Source organism: Mirounga angustirostris, unplaced genomic scaffold, assembly GCF_029215605.1.
Source record: "Mirounga angustirostris isolate CCGP_5_RB_7025 unplaced genomic scaffold, mMirAng1.0.hap1 SCAF_1, whole genome shotgun sequence".
Lineage (NCBI taxonomy): Eukaryota > Metazoa > Chordata > Mammalia > Carnivora > Phocidae > Mirounga > Mirounga angustirostris.
The window spans coordinates 89,012,124-89,037,198 of record NW_026991709.1 but is presented as its reverse complement, the minus strand read 5'-3'; the positions used below and the strand labels follow the sequence as shown (position 1 = coordinate 89,037,198).

Here is a 25,075-nt window from a genome sequence, read left to right as displayed (position 1 = left end):
TGGTAAGCATAGAACATAATATTGAAGTTGAAAAAATATATAATGAGGATCTATGAATCCCATTTGAAAATACTAATAAATTAGCTACTTCTGGCAAAACTGATAAGGGAAAAAAAGATGAGTGAGTTCATGTTAGAAGAGAGGACCAAAAAAAACAAAAAAACAAAAAACAACTATATATGGCAATGATTTTCTTTTTTTTTATTCTCTTTTTTTGGAAGCATGAACAATTAAGTGCAAATAAATTTAGAAGAAATGAACATGTTAAAATCTGAATGTATTTATAACCATTAATATTTATTAATTAAATGAATTGAATTTAATTGAATTTAATTGAATTAAAATATTAATTAAATGAAATGAAAATATACATTAAGTGAGAATGTACCCTCCTTCTCCACCCCACACACAAACTATGAGGACCAAATAGTTTATGTGTGAATCCTAGTACTCCTTTGTAAAATGGATAATCCCTGTGCTACATATAAACTCTTAGAAAATCCAGGAAAAGACGCAAATATCCCTAAACATTTGTGAGGCTGTATAATCCAGGTACCAAAATCAGACAAGGACAAATGATCCAGGAGTTAGGACTCTGTGCTCAGTGGGGAGTCTGCTTGAGATTCTCTCCTCCCTCTCCCTTTGCCTCTCACCCTTGCTATTTATCTATCTATAATAAATAAATAAATCTTAAAACAAAACAAAAAACAAATGTATGAGTCCAACTATATGATGTTCTGGAAAAAGGAAAACTATGGAGAAATTTAAAAGATCAGTGGTTGCCAGGGGTTCAATAAGGAGGGAGTAGGGGAAGGATGAAAAGGTAGAGCACAGGAGATTTTTAGGGCAATGAAACTGTTCTGTATGATACTGTAATGTTGGACACATGCCCTTATGCATTTGTCAATATCCATAGTAGGTATAACACAAAGCGTGAAGCCTAATGTAAACTATGAACTTTAGTTAATAATTATGTATTAATACTGGCTTATCATGATAATGAATAGATCACCCAAATGAAAGATGTTAATAGGAGCAAGGGAGAGAGATTGGATATTTGGGAACTTTGTATTTTCTGATCAATTTTTCTATAAATCTGAAACTGCTGTAAAAAACCAAGTATATTAATTTAAAGCAGACAAAAATGCATAGCACCTAAATTAAAACCACAATACTCGGGCTCTAAGCAGATTTCCGTTTCTCATATATGAGGTGCTCAGGCATTCTCTCGTGGTGTCTTTACTCCTGTTTTAGTTTTAATTTTAACAAATTCAGAATACTGATTTCTCATTTAAATGGTTAGAAAGGGTACATTCAAGGAAAGAAGAAACTTATTTATCATATCAATTTTCATCTACTAGAAAGAAGTGACATCTGAAGGCTGTCAGTATAGTGCTACTGCTTTGCATTAGCTGCTTTCTAATGGCCACCCCTACCCACCCCCAACAGAACCTCGTGGCTGCCCTTGAACCTCTCCTAGAAACTTCCTACCCCCAGACTTCCCAGGATCCATCAAACACAGGATTAATACATGTCACCCCTAAAGGCCTTCAAAGACAGCTTCAGGACTATGACTGAAGTATCTCCTGATTGGTGTCTTTGCCTTATTTGTTGCCTTAATTTTTGAATATCAGGCATGAATACAAGAACTCAAAGAGGCAGAGCAATTTGGTGGAGATTTAGAATACAGGTGAGAAGCAGTCAACACAGGTGAAAATGAAGACTGCAATATTTGGAAATATGTCTAACTTTAGAAACCTTTATTCTTTTAATTTCTGTAATGCTTTACAGTTTTCAATGTGATAATGTAATAATGAGTCATACAGGAAGGTTAAATTAGCTTCCACATGTTCTTTTTTCTGAAGCTAGAAAAGTACTTAAATTTCTTCAGAAATATTTTTATCTGATATGTATTTTTTTAAAATATGAGTTGTCCACATCTCCCTGAGGTCTTCTGGGTGCTCTCATATTGAACTTAATTGTAGCTTAGAGCTCCCTTTTTATAGCTCTGCAGGTCTGTGAGGCCAGCAATGGTAACTTAGTCATCATTGTATAACAAGTACCTAAAATAGAGTTGACACAAAGTATTGAATAGATATTTGTCAAAAGGTATAACTTTGATTTTCTAAAAAATTCAATTGTTTGGAATTCTTTTGCTGGTGAAATTAGATAAATTAATTTGAATGTTTTAAGAAAAAACAGAATATAGAAAAATAAATATCTTACTTTTTTTTCAGATGAAAGAATTGTCAACATGCAAGTTCAGACAGTTACAAAATTCAAAACAGTTACTAATGTTGTTGGATATTTAAAGGGCTTGACATCTCCAGGTAAGTAGGGCTGAGATTCTCTATGTATTTATAATTTATTAAACCATCAAAAGAAAATGCTCTATAACAATGTAAGAACATAATTAAATTCATTTCCTAATTCAGATGTAACTAGTTCATACCACTCTCAGAGTGAGTCAGTAGGAAACCAAGAAGTAGGTCTTTATTCTCTCTCTTACTCTCTTCAAAAATAAATCAAAGTAGAGAGTATAAGGGAAACAAAACAAAACAAAAGAAGAAAACAGAGTTTAGATTTGTTAAATTGGCATGTGTCTCATGAAGAAAAGCTACAAAATCCAATGTTTTTTGTTTGTTTGTTTATTCTTCACTATAACATAACCACTGGAGTTTTTACTTTTATCAAGAAAGGACATTTTAAGAAAGAAAATATTTTAGTTTTAATGGTGTCTTTAAAAAAACAATGAAGTTTTTATCTCCAAAATCTAATCTTTCAGTGCTAATCTATATTCTGTCTCTGAACCTTGGTCCACTGACAGTTCTGCCTAATGTCTGCATGGCTTTAGGTTTTGAAGATGCTTATGAAAATGATCACCCGGCTAAATTTTAAATAATTGTACACCTTGCTCTGGGATGTTCATGGCATCTTCAGATAATATGATGCAGGCTAAAAAAAGTAAAACTAGCTAGTACATATATTAATTAAGAGATTCTCCTGAATGCATTGTGAGATTGAGCCACATCCTGCTGTCTGAGTGCTTGGCATACAGGGTAGAATGCAGCAGTCTTATGCCACTTCTGTTGATTTGGTTGGGATATTGACTCTGGTTCTCCTTGGAGAATTATTTTTCTCCACAACTTTAGTCAAATTGACCCTGTAATTGATAACCTAGAGAATTTTGAGATCAAGTTTTACCTCTCCCCAAGTTTCTTGCCAGCCAACTCTTTTAGAAAATTTATGGAAGGTTCATATTTTCTCTGATTTCTTTACAGTAGCAATGTTGAACAACCTCTGATTTTAATGTCTTTCAACCTCTGATTTTAATGTCTTTCAATACAAGATATAAATGGGTTTGGAAATTGTCATGGCTGCATTTCAACTATTTCAACAAATTTCCATCATAAGAATCTCTAATTGAAGCACCAGAAATATTTATCATCATTGCTACATTTACAAGTTTTTATGGAAAAACCAAATTGTACAAAACTATACTAGCTTGAGGGTGAAAGAGCTTTCCTAATTGAAATTCAATATAGAAAAAAAATCAATTTCTTAAAATCAATTTACCAGTAATATTCTTCAGTGTATAATAAGCAAAGCTTCCCAAATTTTGTTTATTTGAATTCTACACAAAAATATTGGCTGTTCATTCACATGATTTTCTTATTTAATGACTCTGAAAATTAGAAACAATCATTAAGGCTTTTGGATATGGCTTATCTAGAATACAGATAATCCCAAGAAGAACTTTCACACATATCTGGGAGATGAGTAAATAAATTCCCTGAGTTTCAACATTTGCAACTACCCTGGATATACCATTAATTAAATTTTGATAAAATGTTGGCAGATCAAATTCACTGCTGGTTCTAAAATCAGTGTAGAAAACTAAAATAACTTCATGCAATGATTTTCTGTCCAATAACTTTTGGATGCCATGAAGTAAAGGAGTAATTCATTTATTCCGCACACAGGTAGTACTTATTATGTGTCAGACACTGTTCAAAGTGCTTTACACTTAGTAACTCATTTAAAACTCAAAGCAAGTGAATGATGTATGTGGTATTTGTATTTTCATTTTATACTTGAAGAAATCAAGGCATAAAGAGCTTAGATAAGCTTTCCAAGGTCACACAACTAGTAACTCGAATAGTCTGGATCCAGACCCAAGCAGGGTTGGCTTCAGAGTCTGCACCATTGAGCTATAGAACATCTCTGAATAAAATGACACTCAGTGAAGAAATCTTTTTACACCGATGTATAGGACTACTTGGTGAAATAGAATTCTATACCAGCAACATTCAGTGGCAACCAAATCAGAAGAAACTCTGGAGATAGAGTTTTTTCTACCTTATTATTGACAATAGTCAGTAATGTACACTGAGCAGGCCCCATCCATGTGTTATGGAGATCTTTTTATGTTGTGTCTAATGAATTTTGTATGATTTTATGAAATAATGTGAAAAGAAAACTTTTACAGTAGTTGGATGACTTTTGATGTTGATTTTTTTTTTCCTTCAGGGAAATGAGAGGAGCTAAAACTCTAAGTTGGAAGCTATAATTAATTCCCTAAATACTTCATTTATTTCCAAATCCATATATGACTACCACTTTATTTAATATTTACAGCTACTGAATGACTGCTCCCTCATATGTATTAATAGTTCATTAATATTTACTGAGCATACACACATTGTTTACAGGACACTTCCCATTATGATTCTGGGAAAATGTTAGATAAAGGTTTCATTGTGGCATATTTGTATACTTCATTAATTAATATGCATGTTGCAAAGGACAGTAACATGGATCTAAGCTTTGGAATCATAATTGAGTTCAACAGCTGCCTCTGCTTTGATATACACAGATGTGTGAATCAAGACAGTGGGTGAAAAATGTTAAAGTACTCTTAATTATTAGGACGATTTTACATAATTGGTGCTCAGTTGTGCAACAGGATTATGTAAATGTCATTAAATTTATTGTTAAGGTTTATATTTTGCTTTAATGGCCCTTGTTTCCTTCTATTTCCAGACCGGTATATCATAGTTGGCAGCCACCATCATACCACATATGGTCCTTACGGACAAGAATGGGCCAGCAGCACTGCCATCATCACCGCTTTTATCCGGGCCTTGATGTTAAGAGTTAAGAAAGGGTGGAGACCAGACCGCACAATTGTTTTCTGTTCATGGGGAGGAACAGCTTTTGGCAATATTGGCTCATATGAATGGGGAGAGGTAAATGTAGATTAATTACTGTGCTCTCATGCACTCTCTCTCTCTCTTTTAGACTTAAGTTGACAAAGTAAAGTTGTTGAAGCCAGGGATAAGAATGTACCTTTCAACCCAGTTGTCCTGTCTTCTAACTTGCTGAGATCACCTATAAGATTGAGAGGGAATTAGACGCCAGTGAACTGTGTATGATCTGCTACTATCTTACTCTTGTTGCTACCAGACCTGCAGACTTTGATATGCCCACAATTGTTTTTACCTGGTTATTGTGTTTCTCCTTAGACGGGTTGATAGTTACTGGACAAGAAAAGATCAGGTGATACATACAATTACTTTTTTTTTTTTTTAACTTTCTGGCAATTATCTGGAATTAGGAAACAGTCTCTTATGTTAAATATCTACTATCTTAGCATCATACCATAGCTTAAAATAGTGGTTTCCTTCCTTCTCACTCCCTCCATTCCATCCTCCTTCTATTCCTACACTTCTATCTCTCTGTTCCTTCTTTCCTAAAAATCTATCTATTAACCTACCTACCTACCTAAACTACCTTAGGAAGGCTTTGTCCAAATGAAATCTAGCATGCAATGGGTCATAGTTAGAATACCACTGGTATGTTTAAGTTTCAAATGCTTTTGATAGGTCTGTGTTTCACAGATGCACTGTATTTTTAATGGGATATATCAACTGATAATTGGATTGATGCCATATTAAAAACAATGAAAACATTTTAAAACTCTGAGATATTCTATTTGCTTTATGATTTTTTTTTTAAAAGGGTTAGTGGAAAATGTAGGAGAAAATCTATACAATTTTATCTAGGAAAATACAACTATTTGATATTCTAGTTTATTTACTATCTCAGCTTTGGAGAAAAAAAAAAAACAACCTAAGTATCTAATGGGAAATTCTATTTCATTTTTTATTTAAGAACTCAAAAAAAAAAAGATAAAATGTCTATTGACTTCAAGGGAAATATCAAAAAGATACACAAAAGAAAATAGCAAGTGTCTTTTTAATTTGAAGAAAAAGAAGTTTTAAGAATGGAAAAATTTTAGTGTAAAATTTATCAAGATATAAATGTTGCATATTAGAATATTTTTCATACTCAAATTAGTTGTGTAACTATTTGTTCCATATTCAAAAGAACTAATTCAAATGAATAAATTCTATTGCTGGAAGAACATTTTTAAATTGACATATTTTTAGTTAGATGGAAAATGTAATAGCTAAACCAACCTTTCAGACTTTATTCCAAATTACTTACTTCATAAACAGGTTAAAAAGCAATTTGGGAAATATATTTGTAATCTGGGCTGATTTTAGTATTTCGGAATTCTTTTCATCATAAAATAGTATTTTAGTTTTCTTGCAACATTAAGGTGCATTTTAAAAAGAGTGTCTTAAAGATTTTGAAATTCCAAAAATTTATTCCTCTATATCATACAGCCTTCTCCGTATCAGTCTAGTAATTTTCACATTAAATTTATATTAATCCTAAATTAACTCGTATATTTCTAAGCTATGTTCTGAAAGTCGGCTTGTCCAACATTAGTAGTCCCTAACTTATATATCCTGAGCCCCTATGCATGGGGAAGTGCATTGCAAAAAGTCTTTGAATTTATTTGACCGTCAAGCATGATAGCCTGTAAATTGAATCAATAAAGAGGCCTTGCATGTATATGGGCAATTATATTTTCAAATTGAGGAGATTTCTTTTTGATAAAATATAAATTTATTGTAAAATAAATTTATTTGTAAGTTTTACCAAATTCATTTTATCTTTCAATAATTTTATATTTTTCTCTATCAGCAGATAGAGAAATAATGTGGGCGTCCATAGGAAATAGTATTTATGTTAAAAAAGGCTCTTCCTATTCAGAAAAAGTAGGGACCTCTGTCCTAACATATTTATGTATATATGCATGTTTGGCAACTAATTATCAGTTCAGTCACTTTCTGGCTTTTTCCATGACTAGGTAGGCAAAGATACAAGAGTGAAGAAGATGGTGAATAACATAAAGATTTGATTATTGGCTCATAAAATATACTATGTAAAATTACTATATCTCAGAAGATTATTACAATACTGTTCATGAAGCCATTTTATAACTAAATAGTTGAGAAGGAATTTAGAAAACTACTGGTTTTCCTGTTCTACTTTTACCAAATCTACTCCTGAGAACGAAACATTTACTTTATGCTCTAACCTGATTTCCTAGTGAAGACGAATGAGGAAAGCACTTGTTGACATGTCCTATTGCTGTATTTAATTCTGCTTGCAGAGGAAACCCTTGAAACCCACAGCTGTAATTAAAAAGATTAGGTGATATTGGTCAATAAACTTAAAACTGAAATTTATAGTGATAGAGTTATTACAGAAGTGACTTAATACTGATCTTGATCCTTGAGGAAAATTACCATATTTTACTAAATAAGTAGTACAGTTTCTAAATAAAATAGTACCATTTACTAAATGAAAAGTACCATTTCTTCTTTTGAAGATTCTTCATTTTTCACAGGCTACTGTGGAAATGTTACAGAATTTACAGTCAGAAAGTCTGACTTCAGATTCTTTCTACCATAAAACGTTGCGGTCTTAGGCGAGATTAACTTTATCCAAGACTTGATTCCTCCACATGTATACTAATGTGAGGTTCTCATGAGTGTAAAATGGACTAACATATAGACAGTGTCTCTGTGCTAGTGTGTAAATAGAAGTTGTTTTTCCACAGCACTTGTGGGGCATTTTTTTCGAAAATAGGGACTTTTTTTTAAAACAACATTATGTGCAAAGTGGAGTATTTAAGTTTCAGTTCATCATTCCTGTCCATTTAAAACATTTATTAATTTTAAATGGAATGTTTTCACCATTTCACAGAGGTGTAACTGAATTTTCAACTTAAAATAGGAGTCACATACTGATTTGCTAGGGAGACAGGCTCTTGCTGTCTTTCATGTCATAGTGTTGGAGGAAGAAAGGTAAGGTCCTAAGACATGAATTAGGTCAGTTTTTAGGTCATTTCTATAGAATTGTCACCATGATGATTAGTCATTAAATATTTGTGCAAAAAAGGAGGAATATAACATCAGGCCTTCTTAGCAGCACCTTATTAATAGGCTCAGTAGTCTTCAGTTTTGGGGGATAGAGCTCAGCAGAGAAGTAGAACTATTCTGCTGAAATCATTTTATGCTACTCATGTGCATAAAATGTATCAGGTTTTATTTCAGGTAATATGTGCAGGGACAAAGGTGTATTATGTCCCATTTTGTTCAGAATAAAGAGCTACTGCATGTAAAAATGAGCTCATTGTCTCAAAGGAAAGGCCTAGTTTGATTAATCACCCTAGTAGTTTACCCATGTCTGTTCTCTAACTCAGTAACTATAAAATTAAGTGCTGTGGCTAGAGTAAACTTTCCATTCTGTACTCTAAAGTTGAATCTTATACTAGGTTAACCATTTAAGAATATTTCCTTTTAAGATTTGACTTTTTTCAGGAACATGCTTAAAAATATTTTGTCATGTGTGATATGTAACTCCTTATCCCTTTTATTTAAAATCCTTTTATGACCTTTGTACACTCTAATAGCGTACATTTTTTTTTAAAACAGTAGTTGTGTAATGTAATGACTTTAAGTAGGGAGTGTTTATTATTCAACACATAACTGATAAAGTAAAATCTGTTACTTTTATTAATGGTTTTTTATTTGTTTGTTTGTTTTGGTTTCAGGATTTCAAGAAGGTTCTGCAGAGAAATGTTGTGGCTTACGTTAGTCTCCACAGTCCCATAAGGGGTAACTCAAGTCTACATTCCATGGCTTCACCATCTCTTCGGCAACTGGTAATAGAGGTAAGATGAACTACTTTTTAATAAAATGATTATACAAAACTGCCTATTTCTCTATAATTTGACATGTCTTGATGTTTTCGTTTATTTTTAATATGCACAAAACCATCTATGTTTTAAGAAACAATCTATTGCTTATTCTTTTATCAATATTCCTTTAACCAGTTTCTTATGTTCTGCAATTCTGTTCTTGCTATGGTGATAGTTGTAGATAGAATTTTACAGTTACAGAGAACATATGTAAAAATGTAAATTTATTTCTAAAAATTGAATTTAACTCTCAAGTTCCTAATTCTGTTAATCTTGACATTTTTTGGTAAATTTGTTTACTTTTAGACTTCTTCCCCCTCACTCATGTTTTGAGCAAATGTGAGATCTGCCTTATCTTTTTGACAACATTGTAAGTCCCCTAAAAGCAGGATTTGTGTCTAGTTTCTAGAATATAGTGGTAACTAATTCCAAGATATTTAGAAAATACTATTTGAAAAATACTTATGGGAAAGGGTAGCATGCATTTTCCTATAGAGTAACTTGAAAAAAAAAACATGTAGTTTGTGATAATGTCTCACTAGAGCTATTTATTTAAAAGAAAAAACATTAGTCACTCTGGGGGCTCCTGGGTGGCTGGCTCAGTCGGTTAAGCATCTGACTCTTGATTTTTGCTCAGATCATGATCTCAGGGTCCTGAGGCTAATCCTAAAGTCAGGCTCTGCCCTCAGCACAAAGTCTGCTGGAGATTCTCTCCCTCTGCCCCTCCCCCTGCTCGAGCACTTGCTCTCTCTCTCTCTCAAATAAATAAACAAACAAATAAATAAATAAAATTTTTAAAAAAGAATTTAGTCATTTCCAGGCTGTTTCAAAGAGTTTTTCAGAACATCTTTCCTGTTTATTAGTTGAGTTCATTTTTATTTTTGTATTCTTTTTATGACTTATACTACAGATAAAATGATATGTGTTATTTCTCAGAATGAAAGTAATAATGTCACCACTGGGGGGTGGTTTTCTCTCAACCTGAAGGGTTATCGGTGTATATTAAAAATGACCTTTTAGATTCCCACAGAGTTTCCAGTGAGTATCATAGAAACTGAACTAGATAATGAATGGTGCTTTACTTTAGCCATAATGCCTGATTGAAATGTAATGCAAACTAACATTTTATGATTTTCATAAAGTATTTTCTAGTTTAATAGTTTTCACTGACATTTCCATATGTAGTATAATAAAGAAGACATTATGAAAAATGAAATAGATAAATCTGTACATTTGAGATCAGCAAAACCCCATTGTGCATGCCCTAAATTATATCCAGGTCTGTAAGTGAATTCCTCATGTGCTTTGTACTGCTTTGCATTCTGACTCTCTTACCTGCCTGGAAAAAAACTCAAAAGATATCTGCAGATATCTCTCTTAGAAAGTTAAGATATTTCTGTCCAAATGAGTGATCAGGAAAAAAGTATGAGCTCAAGTATCCGGCAACTGGGGAGGGTTATTTTAAAATTTGTCTTTTCCTTCTCGCATGTTACAATATTTGTATTTTGAGAACTTTGGAAGATAAGTAATCATTGAAATTCATAAGCAAATAGAAATAACAAACTATTAAGGTCTATCAAATCCAGGGAAATACCTATCTGTAGAAGTGTCTGAGAATATACTGCTTTTTAAAATATCTTTGTACATCTTGTAATAGAGAACTGTAAAATATTAGCATTTAAACCTAATTATCTAAAAGTACAGCATGGTTTATCAATAATGAATAGTGACATGGAAGATGTACCTTCTTATCTGCTTGGGGGAGGAATCTTTTCGTTCAGTAGTTGAAAATGTTTCTATACTAATCTAAGGATTAGTATATAAGTTCTAATTTACTCAAAGAAAATTTCCTTTCACTTGAGAGAGAGCATATGTGTGCTGTATAGGACAAATTAGAAAGGTAGGATTATCACAGATTCAAACAAAAGCATATGCAATTTAAAAAAATGGGAATTACTTAACTATATTGAATTTTATTAACACAAAACAAATACATATATAGTAATTTAAGATATATTTGCATACAATTATTTAATGCCAGATATTTTTCTTTAAAATATATAAATACACTTAAAAATATAAAGGTGAAGAGAACTGAAAGAAATAAAACCTCACAGTAATTTATATAATTTAAAATAATTTAACACTAGTGGCATTTTAAAAAAGATTTAAAATGTTTCCTTGAAAAAATAAAAGGAACTGGGGTGCCTGGGTGGCTCAGTTGGTTCAGCGTTTGACTCTTGATTTTGGCCCAGTCATGATCTCAGGGTCCTAGGGTCAAGCCCCACCTCGGCCTCCATGCTCAGCCGTGTGCTTGAGATTCTCTCCCTCGTCCTCTGCCCCTCCCCCATCAAATAAATAAATGAATCTTTTTTCTTTAAAAAAGGAACTGATTATAACAGAACATAAGTAACTTCACTTGAGAAGACATTTTATCAGTCTTCAGGACCTTTATATTTCATCAGTTTACTTAGATTCTGTTACCATATACAAATACATGTTTCATATAATCTAGTGTAAACTAAACAAAAACAAATTAAAAATGATTTTTCTACAAAGAACAATATTTTTTTTTACAAAACATGCTGACTAAATTGTGGATGACATAAGATTATATGGAGTATACTCTTGTATAGCAATGTACAGAATAAAAAAGATCTAGATTCATGTGGTAGAAATAAATATATCAGATGGAATCTTTAAAGATTAAGCTACAGTACCACATTGATTGATTGATTGATTGATTGATTGATTTTTGTTTAAATTCAATTAGCCAGCATATAGTACCTCATTAGTTTATGATGTAGTATTCAATGTACTGATTTTTTTAAAAACTAGACACATACGGGACATTTTAATGGATTATAAGCTTGATAAAAAACAAAACTGTGAAATGGTTGCCCTAAATCAAATACCAGTTCAAATTTCATTTTTAATGTGTTATCCCAATTAAGGAAGATGATCATTTCATCCTTGGTCCATTAGACCTTGGTATGCTATTATTTTTGTTTAAGTTAGACTTAATAGGTGATGGACATTGGGGAGGGTACGTGGAGCGCTGTGAATTGTATAAGACTGATGAGTCACGGGCCTGTACCCCTGAAACAAATAATATATTATATGTTAATAAAAAAATAGATGAACTGAAATAATGGTTTATATACAGTAAAATTCTCCCTTCTTTTTTTTTTAAAGATTTATTTATCTATTTGAGAAAGAGAAAGTACATGCAAGCAAGGGGAGGAGCAGAGGGAGAAGGGGAGAGAGAATCCCAGGCAGGCTCCCTCCTGAGCACAGAGCCCCACGTGGAGCTCGATCCTACAACCCTGAGACATGACCTGAGCTGAAACCAAGAGTCGGATGCTTAATGAACTGAGCCATTCAGACACCCCTAAAATTCTCCCTTCTTAAGTATACAGGTCGATGAATTTTGACAAATGTGTACAAGCATATAAACACCATTATAATCAAAATATACAGTATTTCTATTCCAAAAATGTCCCATCATAGCCCTTTGCATTCAGCGTCCTCTCTTTATTCCTAGTTCCTGGCAAAGATTCATCCGATTTTTGCCGAAATGGTTTTGTCTTTCAGAATAGCATAAACAATGGAAACCTTCAGTATATAGTCCTTTCTGTGTGGCTTCTTTTCCTTAGCATAATGATTTTTAAAATATGTCCATGTTGAAAGGGGAACCCTCTTACACTGTAGTTGGGAATGTAAACTGGTGCAGCCACTCTGGAAAACAGTGTGGAGGTTCCTCAAAAAGTTAAAAATAGAGCTACCCTATGACCCAGCACTTGCACTACCAGGTATTTAACCAAAGGCTACAAAAATAGTGATTTGGAGGGGCACATGCACCCCAGTGTTTATAGCAGCAATGTCCACAATAGCTAAAAGATGGAAAGAGCCCAGATTTCCATCTACAGCTGAATAAATGTATATATATATATTTATTTATTTATTTATTTTATTTATAAATATTTATTTTTTAATGGAATATTATTCAGCCATCAAAAAGAATGGAATCTTGCCATTTGCAATGATGTGGATAGAACAAGAGGGTATTTTTAAAAAAGATTTTATTTATTTATTTGTCAGAGAGAGAGAGAGCACAAGCAGGGGGAGCGGCAGGCAGAGGGAGAAGCAGGCTCCCCGCTGAGCAAGGAGCCTGATGCAAGACTTGATCCCAGGATCCTGGGGTCATGACCTGAGCCGAAAGCAGATGCTTAACCAACTGAGCCACCCAGGTGTCCCTGGAGGATATTATGTTAAGCAAAATAAGTCAGTCAGAGAAAGAAATACCATATGATTTCACTCATATGTGGAATTTAAGAAACATAACAGATGAACATAGGGGAGTGGAAGGAAAAATAAAATAAGATAAAAACAGAGAGGGAGACAAACCATAAGAGACTCTTAACTCTAGGAAACAAACAGGGTTGCTGGAGGGGAGGTGGGTGGGGGGATGGGCATTAAGGAGGGCACTTGATGAAATGAGCACTGGGTGTTATATGCAACTGATGAATCACTAAATTCTACCCCTGAAGCTAATAATACAATATATGTTAACTAAATTGAATTTAAATTAAAAAAATTTAAAAAAAATATATGTCCCTGTCATTACATGTGTCAGTAGTTTTACAACATGTAAATGACATGGATATGACATGGGATGACAAGGATAACAAGTCAGTCATGTCTGGGATGAATGCATTACCTCTGGAGCTCTTCCTTCAGCTTGGTACTCTAACTTTGATTTTGAAATGAAGAGGAATTAAACCATTGAATTAGGAAAAGAAGCCATTTCTCTGAAGTTAATCTACTAAATTTGAATTAAATCATCCTGAGTGGAGGGGTGCATTTGCTTTGTGCAGAAATGCTTAGTGACTATAGGTTTTTCTTAAAATTCATGAAAGATTGACTTTAAAAAAGATTACCTAAAGAATAATGAAAAACTGATGGTTACCAAAGCTAGGTAATAGGAACATGAAAGTTAATTCTACTGCTCTCTCTTCTTTGGTATTTATTTGGAAACTTTCAGTATAACTTGAAGAAAAAACTCAAAAAAATGCTTAATTTTTCTAAATTATAACACTGATAACTAATAAATTCATTTGTCTTCTGAAAGGAAGTGAGGTACCCCTTGAATGGTAAATAAAAGTCAAAAACTGAGGTTTTATGTGGTTGATTTTTTTCTGTTAGTTTTGTTAATATTTTGAATCTACATTTCTGCTTCCTTTGTGCTACCAATATTTTTACCTCCCCCAAAATTAGTTCACTTAAATTAGCTTGTAAATTTTAGAATTAAAAATCTCAGTTCAAAAAACTAAAAATTAAATATTAGTATTTCTCTTAAAATCCCTGTTTCAGAAATGAATATATTTTCAAACTATCAATTACCTAATTACCTATTTCCTTTGCAAAAATGTTAACTTCATATTAATATTTACTTCTTGTTTACATTTTACTAGGCAAAAATACAGTGAAATAACTTTTTTAACTTACAATGGTAATGTTAATATGTGCATTATAGACATCAAAAAGTATGTCAATTATATAAAACTAAGAATTTTTTATAAGAGCCAGTAAACTATTATAAATGGACTTTTTAGTTAAATTTTAAAATCTCATCTACATAGTACTATAAAAGATTCTGGTGTGAATTTCCTAATTTTTACTCTATGGTTTGTGGTCATTTGGATTTGTATGATTATTTCTAGTTTTTAGCTATAATGAATATAGTTCCTATGATTATTCTTATGTGTTGGTAGAATGGGTGCACTCATTTTCCTTGGGTATTTATCTAGAAATGAAATCAGTAGGTCACTGAGTAGGCACATGATTAACTTTAGTAGACTGCCAAAGAATTGATCAAAGTATTAATTACACTACCACCAGCAATGTATGAATGTCCTAGTTGCCCTATATCAACACATCAGTATATGTAAGTGTATCTTTTTGGGTTTTAATTTGAATTTCCCTGATGATTAATAATGATTAATAATGTGGATATCTTTCTCTGTAAAGGATCATTTGAGCCTTTTACCTATTAAAAAAAAAAGAATTGTTCATCTTTGTCTTATCAATATGTAAGAGTTCTTTATATATCCTCAATTTAAGTTTTTTGTTGGTTATATATTTTGAAATCTTCTAGTCCGTGGCTTGACATTTCCCTCTCTTCCTGGTAGCAAAACACCTTAATTATTAATCTTATGGAAATCTTCTAAACAGTATTTATTGTTCCATATCTTATACAAAACACGGTGAACTTAATTTAGTAGCTATCTTTAAGGACATTATAAACCTTTATTATCCTCTCATTCACAAACATTTTGAGTCCTTATTCTCCCTGTCTCTCTCAATCTGTGTGTATATATATATACACACACACACATATATATATAGGTACTCATTTAGGCCTCCTGAATGAGTAAGGAATAAAAGATCTTTGTAAGATCCACTTTTTTAGAAGAAAACTCTTTCTTGAAAACCATTTCCATTGATCCTTAAGTGTACAATAAAGGATATACAGATCAATGTCCTTTTAGTTAATGAAACACAAATGTCTTCATGCAAAGTCAGTTATGGAATTCAAGATAAAATAAGATTTCTCCCCAAATAATAATTTTAAATATTAGGATGCAATACAAACCCACACATCCCTCTCTATATACTGCTGTTTCACATTTATTTTTTGAAATCATCTTTCATAGTCACAGAAGGTATTGATTTTGCCTTTAGAAAAACAGAATTTGATCATCCATATATTAGCCAGTGCTCTGTAAGTCTCAAGTAAATAGTGATGAAATTTCTAAGAGGTTATTTTGGTCAAGCCTAAAGCATTTGTACATATGAAAGTAGTCAATCTAGCTATATTCTTCTTAAATGTCACTTTTGAAGCACCTGCCACACTAGCAAACCTGATCAAAACCAAGCGATTGCATCAATATTATAAAACAGTCCACAGGATAGACAGTGTTGTTATTTTTTTAAAGATTTTATTTATTTATTTGAGACAGAAAGAATGAGATAGAGAGAAAGCATGAGAGGGGGGAGGGTCAGAGGGAGAAGCAGACCCCCCTGGTGAGCAGGGAGCCCGATGCAGGACTCGATCCTGGGACTCCAGGATCATGACCCGAGCCGAAGGCAGTTGCTTAACCAACTGAGCCACCCAGGCACCCGACAGTGTTGTTATTTTTTTAAGTCCCTGCAAAAAAGTAGCAAAGATTTCCTTAGTTTTATAGTGTTTTTTAAATTTTTTTTTCATGTTTTATTTTTTAATACCAAGAACTACCCACCAGGAAATATAGTACATATATCTTAATTCAGCTGCATTCATTAGAGCCTTGAGCCCAGAACCAGACTACGGTATTACATCATTATGAATACCCCCAGTCTGTTGCAGGGCTCTATAATAAGGTAAATATTTATAAAGAACCCAACTGTGTATGACATTCCTATAGGTGTTGTAGGGAACACAATTAGTAGATGAAATGCCCCTGTTGCCCGGGAGCTTATGACTTTACCATGAACCTCAGACATGCATAAATTGCTAAAACATAGGGGTAAGTGTGATGTGTGCTATGCTGGAGTTGACAGGAAAGAGGCAATGAAATCGGTTTAATTCAGATTAATGCGTTATATAACAGTGGCAAAAACGTTCAATATACTCAGAATCTTGAAGACATTTAACCATCTGTCTTATCAAAGCTCAATACTTCGATCATGTAAACCCACTGCTCTTTTCCAGATCTACTAATGCTTCTTTTCAAACCACACAACTGATGTCCATTTCCCTTTCCTTGCTCAAGTCAAGTGCAACTCCATTATGCTTCTGATCTTCTTTTCTTGTGTTGAGGGGTACTGAACTGCCACGGCCATGTCTGCCGTGGTTCTTGTACAGTTGCTACCTAATGCCACAGTGCTGGTTCCCACTCTGCTTGACCATGCCGCTATTCCCTGTGGGGTAGAAACAACACAGAGGAGACATGTTAGTCCCAGAAGGTAATTGGTTCAAATGGGTGAGTTTCTAGAAGCCTGACTTTCAAATAACAGTGTTGTTAAATTTTTTTTCTCTTGATTTTATTTTTTTACACCGTGGAATTAAAATGACTAGCCCTAGTCTGCTAGCGCTGCCATAACAGAATACCACAGACTGGGGGGTTTAAAGAACAGAAATTTATTTTCTTACAGTTCTGGAAGCTAGAGGTCCAAGATAAGATTCAGGTAGGAGAAATTGTTCCTAAGGCCTCTCTTCTTGGCTTGCAGAGAGCCACCTTCTCACTGTGTCTTCACATGGTCTTTTCCCTGTGCATGCTCATTTCTCGAGTCTCCTCTACTTCTTAAAAGGACACCAATGCTATGGGATTAGGGCTCCATCCTTATGTTCTCATTTAACCTTAATGACCTTGTTGAAGGTCTTACCTCCATAAATATGGTCATTTTGGTGGTTAGGTTTCAACCTATAAATTTTGGGAAGACACAATTTAGTCCATAATATTGACCAAAATGCAGAGTGGTAGAGTACAAAAGGTATAATGGTAGAATTTAAAAAGCTGTCTTTTCTTTTTTTCTCTCTTTTGTTGATAATTTTAATAGAGAGTACTGAAACAAAGCTTAATTTCTCTTCTACTTGCTATAAAATATAAAAGTATAATTGGCTTTGAAACATTCTCTACTGACTTGTCTTTCATGATACATGACATAGTTTTTGTTTGTGTATTTGGTTTTATCCTTGTTAGTTTTTAATCTTTTGTTTATTTTTTTAAGGAGAGAAAATCTCTGTGCTTTCTGGCTCGCTGTACATTACAACTCTTTTCAGTGGATTCTGCTTAATTCTACTTAATTTATCTTCCTTTCTGCTGCTTCTACTACCAGTAGCCAACTGAAGTGACCATAAATAGTAATAAACTGTTTTAAAATCCTATCCTACACTAATTTACAGCTTAGTAAAGTGTCACATTTAAAATTGTGATTCTATTGGCAGGTGAATCTGTCTCCTAGGTTTACAATACTTTTCTTTGTGTTAAAACCAAGCAATCCCTCCAGTTTATTACCGTTTTACAAGGTTTTCTGTTCATATATGCTGACAATTTGTAAATCCCTTTTTATTTAAGTCTAGATATCAAGGGAAGTCTTCGTCAGATTCTGGCTAAAACCCTGTATTTCAGAAGGCAGCTGATCTAAATATTTGGATGACATAGCCAAAGAATAGTGCAAACAATTAGAGATATTAAAAAATTAACAAATTTACTGTGAATGCATTCATGCAATCAAAATGAATATCATGTTCCTAAATGGCTTTAGCTGAGTTAGTTTTAGTCTATGACTTTTTGATTGGTATATTAAACACTAGACCCCTACAGGACTCAATAGAATGGCCATTTACTCAAAGGAACTATTAGTGAATCACCATTGTTGGCAGGTTAGATAAAACTGTTTCACCTATACAATGCACTTTACTATGTAAAAAAATGAAACTTATTCTGATGAATTAATTGTCCTTTTCCCCCACTTGATCTTTAATATATTTTAGTTAAAAACCTACCACTGATGTCATCAGTGAATTATCTATATAGCAATTACAATAGTAATGCTTTGTCTTTATGATGTATGACATTTTTTTTAAAGATTTTATTTATTTATTTGAGAGAGAGAGAATGAGAGAGAGCACATGAGAGGGGGGAGGGTCAGAGGGAGAAGCAGACTCCCTGCCGAGCAGGGAGCCCAATGCGGGACTCGATCCAGGGACTCCAGGATCATGACCTGAGCCGAAGGCAGTCGCTTAACCAACTGAGCCACCCAGGCGCCCAGATGTATGACATTTTATCTAAAATTTCTATGAGTAATGAAATTAATTTCAACAAATATGGCTTCATGGTTTAAACAAACCATCGTTTCAGGGATGCCTGGGTGGTTCAGTCAGTTAAGCGTCTGACTCATAATCTCCGCTCAGGTCTTCATTTCAGTGTGATGAACTTGGACCCTGCATTGGGCTCCATGCTGGGCATGGAGCTTACTTAAAAGCAAACAAACAAACAAACAAATAAAAACACCTTTTCAAATATAACTATAGGAATAATTTTAGTTTCTATTGGCATGTGCTTACCCCAAATAAGTTGTATAAATTATGACTTCTTGCTTTTGTTTGTTTGTTTTTTAGTTATATTTTTAAGTAGCATTTAACCAAACAATTTTGTATTTGTGTTGATATTTTGTATTTGAATGGCTCCCTTTGTTCTTTAACAAAATAATTTGTTTCTATATACTAACAATGAATTATCTGAAAGAGAAATTTAAAAGCAATGCCACTGGGGCACTGGGCGGCTCAGTGGGTTAAGCATCTGCTTTTGGCTCAGATCATGATCCTGGAGTCCTGGATCAAGCCCAGCTCCTTGCGGCAGGCTCCCTGCTAAGCAGGGAGTCTGCTTCTCCCTCTGCCCCTCCTCCTGCTCATGCTCGCACGCAGGCTCTCTACCACTCTCTCTCTTATTTTCTCTCTCTCTCAAATAAATAAATAAAATCTTTAAAAAAATAAATAAAAACAATTCCATTTACAATAGCACTGAAAACAATCAAATACTTAAGAATGAATTTAATCAAAGAGGTGAAAGACTGTACACCGAACATTATAAGACCTTAATGAAAATGATGGAAGACGACACAAATAAATGGAAAGATAATTCATGTTCTTAGATGTGAAGAATTACTATTATAAAAAATGTCCAGGCGCCTGGGTGGCTCAGTTGGTTAAGCGACTGCCTTCGGCTCGGGTCATGATCCTGGAGTCCTGGGATCGAGTCCCATATCGGGCTCCTTGCTCAGCAGGGGGTCTGCTTCTCCCTCTGACCCTCCCCCCTCTCATGTGCTCTCTCTCTCTCATTCTCTCTCTCAAATAAATAAAATCTTTAAAAAAAAAAAAAAAAGTCCATGCTTTGCAAAGTGGTCTACAGATTCAATGCGATCTCTGTCAAAATTCCAATAGCATTTTTTACAGTAATAGAAAAAAACTATTCTAAAATTTATATGGAGCCACAACAGACCTCAAATAGCCAAAGTGATCCCAACAAAGAAGAACAAGTCTGGGAGTATCACAGTCCCTGATTTCAAGCTAAATTACAAAGCTATATTAATCAAAACAGTTGGGGCTCCTGGGTGGCTCAGTCAGTTAAGCGTTGCCTTTGGCTCAGGTCATGATCCTGGGGTCCTGGAATCAAGCCCTGCATCGGGCTCCCTGCTCAGCGGGAAGCCTGCTTCTCCTTCTCCCTCTGCTGCTCCCCCTGCTTGTGCTCTCTCACTCTCTCTCTGTTAAATAAATACATAAAATCTTTAAAAAAATAAAAGAGCATGGTACTGGCATAAAAACAGGCACAGAGGCCAGTGGAACAGAACAGAAAGTACAGACATATACCATGCATATATGGCCAACTAATTATTGACAGGATATCAGGAACATACTCTTAAATAAATGGTGCTGGGAAAATTGGATATCCAAATGCAAAAGAATGACACTGGATGAATGTACAGCATGGTGATTAGAGCTGATAATACAGTACTGTATACTTCAAAGTTTTTTAGAGTAGATCTGAAGCATTACACACACACACATACATACAGTTACCTATGTTCACTATGTGAGCTGATGGATATGTTAATTATCTTGATCTGGATAATCATTTTACAACATATATGCATATGAAATCATCATTTTGTACATTTTAAATATATATAATTTAAATGATTAAAAAAACAATCTAAAATGAAAAATCCAAATAGGCTCTTGGTCAAAATAAATGAAATAAATGCTTTGCTAAAAAAAGGGAACTCTGAAGCAAATGGAAACTGATGAAATAATATTAAATGAATGGTTGAACAAATAAACATGATAATGAATCTTGCTTTAAACTCATATTTCCCAGTTTGTGTTGTGAAAAATATACTAAATAGAACCTTCAGTGTGTGTCTGATGCATAGCAAAGATCCAGAGGTAAATAAAACATGCAGTGTTTCCCAAGCTTCTTTTGTTCTAGAACCATTCTCCTACAGGCAATTTGTGAAAATGGTCGGGGAGATGCTGCTTTAAACACACCCTATATGCACCTAAAAGTTGGTATTTTTACAGAAGCTTAAATAAATATTCAATCCCTTCACTTTGAAAATGGATTTCTTCAAAGGGTAAGATCTACAATTCACATACACTTTTTCAGAAACACACCTCAATATACAGTGCTGATAAGATTTGAAGGCAGGATTATTCCTTCCCTTTGATCTGGAATTTCACCTGCAAATTTATAGCTGTAAGCTTCCTATAATTTAACACTAATCTCTCCACAGTAACTGCTGTTAACTATATTTTTATTAGGAAAATTATAATTTTAAGACCAGAGTGATAAAGTAAATTGAACAGTAGAAGAAATTAAGCTATTTTAACCCTGAAACAACAATAATTCTGAGGGCCATGATAACAATTTTCTGTATGTCTCCAAGGAGTAGAGAAATCATTTCAATTCAGCCTATGGAAGAATTCTCAAATAGGATGAATTATCTTAAGGTGCTCAAACATTGTGTAGGTTTTGTGAAGAGGGATTGAAAATTTTTATGGGTGGTTACTTCAGTCAGTCTTTATTTATAGAGTAATTCACTTGTGAATTCATCCTCTGTTTGTGTTTGTTTGTTTAGTTGCATAACGTACATGAGAGCCTGCAATTAGTTTCTGGGTTGTTAACTTTCATGTCGATCATTTATTTATTTTTTAATTTTTTTTTTATTATGTTATGTTAATCACCATAGTGATCATTTATTTATCTATATTGAACCTTTACAAATTCTGGCTCTAAGTGTATAAGCTATATTTAATTTGTTATATATTAACATATATTTAATATGTTATATATTAACATCTCACCCTGAAGTACTTCCAACTCATTTATCCAGGAGAGTCAATGGTAACCACAGAAAGAGTTAAAGAAGGCAGTAGCCCAGATGTAAAAACTGAAATAGACATGAATCTAGAGAGGATTATAAAGAAAAGATAGTTTAGAATCACAGCATCAGAACTGCTACCCTTTTCCTCAGCATACTTTTTTGAAAGTAAAGTAATCCAGAATTATTTAGTTTGAAAATTTCAGAAATTGAATGAAGGATCTTAATTTATAGATTCTGTTTTACATGAAACTCAGTCATCTTTGAAATAAAATGACATATCTTCTAGTTGTAAATGGCATATTATCCAAAATGTTAAGCAAGTTTCAATAATATTCATAGGTTAAGATAATAATAGGTTAAGAAAATAATAAGATATTGCATGATCCCAAAATGAGGTGACAGGCTCTAGCTTGGTGAAAATCCACAAAGGTGATTGGCATTTTTACTTTATCCCAGAAACAGGAATTTGATAAAGAACTATATACATTACAAAGAATCCCCTGACACTTAATCTAGCTCCTTTCATTAATTTATTTTGCTCTTCATAGAAAAATTATAAACATTACATGGGCAAAAGTAAAATCAGTCATCTATAATTTTGCTCAGAGGAAACTACTGAGAATATTTTCCTTTGTGTAATGTGTGTAGATATATTGTTACCAAAAGGAAACTGTATCTGCAGTTTTTTTCCTCTCAAAACATTATAGTTTACATTTAAAAATATATATATATATTATAATATCTTTGGTACATGAGTGAATCAAATGAAAGTAAGTATAGGAGAATTTATTGTAATATACTTATAACTTTTTGGGGCGCCTGGTTGGCTTAGTCATTAAGTGTCTGCCTTCGGCTCAGGTCATGATCCCAGGGTCCTGGCATCGAGCCCCGCATCAGGCTCCCTGCTCTGTGGGAAGCCTGCTTCTCCCTCTCCCACTCCCCCTGCTTGTGTTCCCTCTCCTGCTATGTCTCTCTCTGTCAGATAAATAAATAAAATCTTAAAAAAAAATATATATATATATATATATACTTATAACTTTTCTGTAGGGTTGGAGTTTTTTTCAAAATAATAAATTCAGTTAATTAATGTGTGTTATTTTATTTCATAGCTATATAAACATTTGTTAACCAGTTCCTTTTTTAAGAACATTTATATACTGTGCAAAGGTGTTTTTAAAATTAACATTGCTACTATATATTAGGTTATACATACTTCTTGCCTCTTTCCAATTAGTTCCTTTATCAGTCACTAGACAGTTGCATGTAACAAAAGTCATTTTTTAAAGCAGAAATAGGTTTTTAATGTGGAATTAGTTGTTACAAAGTTTTCAGAAGGGCCGCAGGAGCCCCCTCTAGGTCTTCCAGGCATGACTTATAGAACAGGATTATAACAGAGACCTTCCAAGGGCATTTCTATCTGCATGATAAGAAAGCATAGGGTTCAAGAAGCTACTGCCCAAATTACTCAATCTAGAGCCCAGTGCTTCTACTAAGGTCCAGTGAGCTCACAGTTATTGGTTTTAGGACCACATTGCCGCAGCCATAATGCAGAGAGAAATGTTGTGCCCCAGAACCTGCACCTTGAAGACCGCAAGGCCAGAATCCCATCTCTTTACCGTGCGTGCAGGGCCAGCAAACATCTCTGCCGCATTATGTTCATCTTATTAACCTCATACAGGTGTGTGTACTTGGTGGCGCTCTCAGCAAGTTGTAAAGTGATCACTAGCTTTCCAGGCTTCAGTCACGGAGTAGCCAATCTGCAGTGTTTTACACTTTCTTAGAATAAATTCCAGAATATCAAATTTCTGGATCCAAAATATTAGTTTATAAATATCACAGCAATATATTGGAGTGCCCCTTCTTATATGCACTCTTTCACAGAACTGTGTTTTAACATTCTTTCTCTTATTATTTGTAAATATCCAAGCATGGTAGTATCTATATTGCTATTTAATTTATATCTCTATATGCTTGATTGCCTGGGAGATGGTTGTGTTGTTGGAAGTTCAGAGGAACAACAGAGCACATCCTAGAGCAGTTCCTAGGATGTTGGCAGATAGTGCTTTCCAACGTCCAGTTTTCTGATTGAAAGGGGTCAGAGGTTTGACACATTATCCTTTCTTTAGATCTTTACTCAAAATCACCTGAGTGAGAAATTCCTGACTCCAACATTTGAAATATGAAACACCATCATGACATTTTATATCTCCTTTAGAGCTTTATTTTTTTTTCTCTTTAGCACTTACCATTAACACTTTATATATCTTAATTTTTGTATATTATCTCTTTTCCCAGTAGACTGTAAACTCCCTGAGAGGAGAGAATTTGGATGATTTTATTCATTGCTGTATTTCCAATACCTGGTACATAGAGACCACTCAATAATAGTTCATGGAATGAATAAATAAATGAATATTTGTTTTCTTACACCTTCATTTTTATTAAATAAAGCTTACATATGGGACTTCTGTTTCCACCTGGGATGTAAAAAGCTGCAGGGGACCCTGCTCCCACCCTAACAATGAGAACAAGTGAGATAGGTTACAAAATCACATTTTTAAGAAATCTTAGATAAAAATCTTTTAGAGATCTGAGGCTGCAAATAAGCCTAAGTAAACTGAAATCCAGGAACTGGTAAACCCTTTCTAGGGGAAAAGAGCTTCAATCATGGCAGAATGACAAGATGAGGAGGGATCTAGGAAAGACATGAGTGAGGAAAAAATCAGCAGAATCAATAAACTTTTAACAGACCCCTTGGGATGGCATGATGATTTAGAATTCCAATAACCTCGACCGTTCCCCATAGATCTTCCCTGAGCACACAAGTTGGGACACCAAAAGCTGGAGGCAGGGCAGATCAGCTGTGAGAAATACCTTCAAAACATACCAGATATTCACCATGTGCAAGACCAGCTGATGAAACCTGAGTTAGGTTTGCTGAGAGAAATCCCTGTGAGGTGCTCCAGATCCTCACTGAGCACAAAAAGGGAGCTGCCAGTGGCTGGAGGCAAGGAAGGATATGAGAAA

The 25,075-nt window shown here is 33.8% G+C and overlaps 1 protein-coding gene across 1 annotated transcript in view; it reads left to right on the top strand.

Moving 5' to 3' along the window:
* NAALADL2 (N-acetylated alpha-linked acidic dipeptidase like 2) overlaps positions 1 to 25,075 on the top strand; it is a 1,210,813-nt gene that overhangs the window by 885,208 nt on the left and 300,530 nt on the right. Inside the window, exons 9-11 of the mRNA XM_064590309.1 lie at positions 2,238 to 2,330; positions 5,044 to 5,249; positions 8,975 to 9,094. Coding sequence (XP_064446379.1) covers positions 2,238 to 2,330; positions 5,044 to 5,249; positions 8,975 to 9,094 — 419 coding nt within the window. The remainder of the gene's footprint in view (positions 1 to 2,237; positions 2,331 to 5,043; positions 5,250 to 8,974; positions 9,095 to 25,075) is intronic.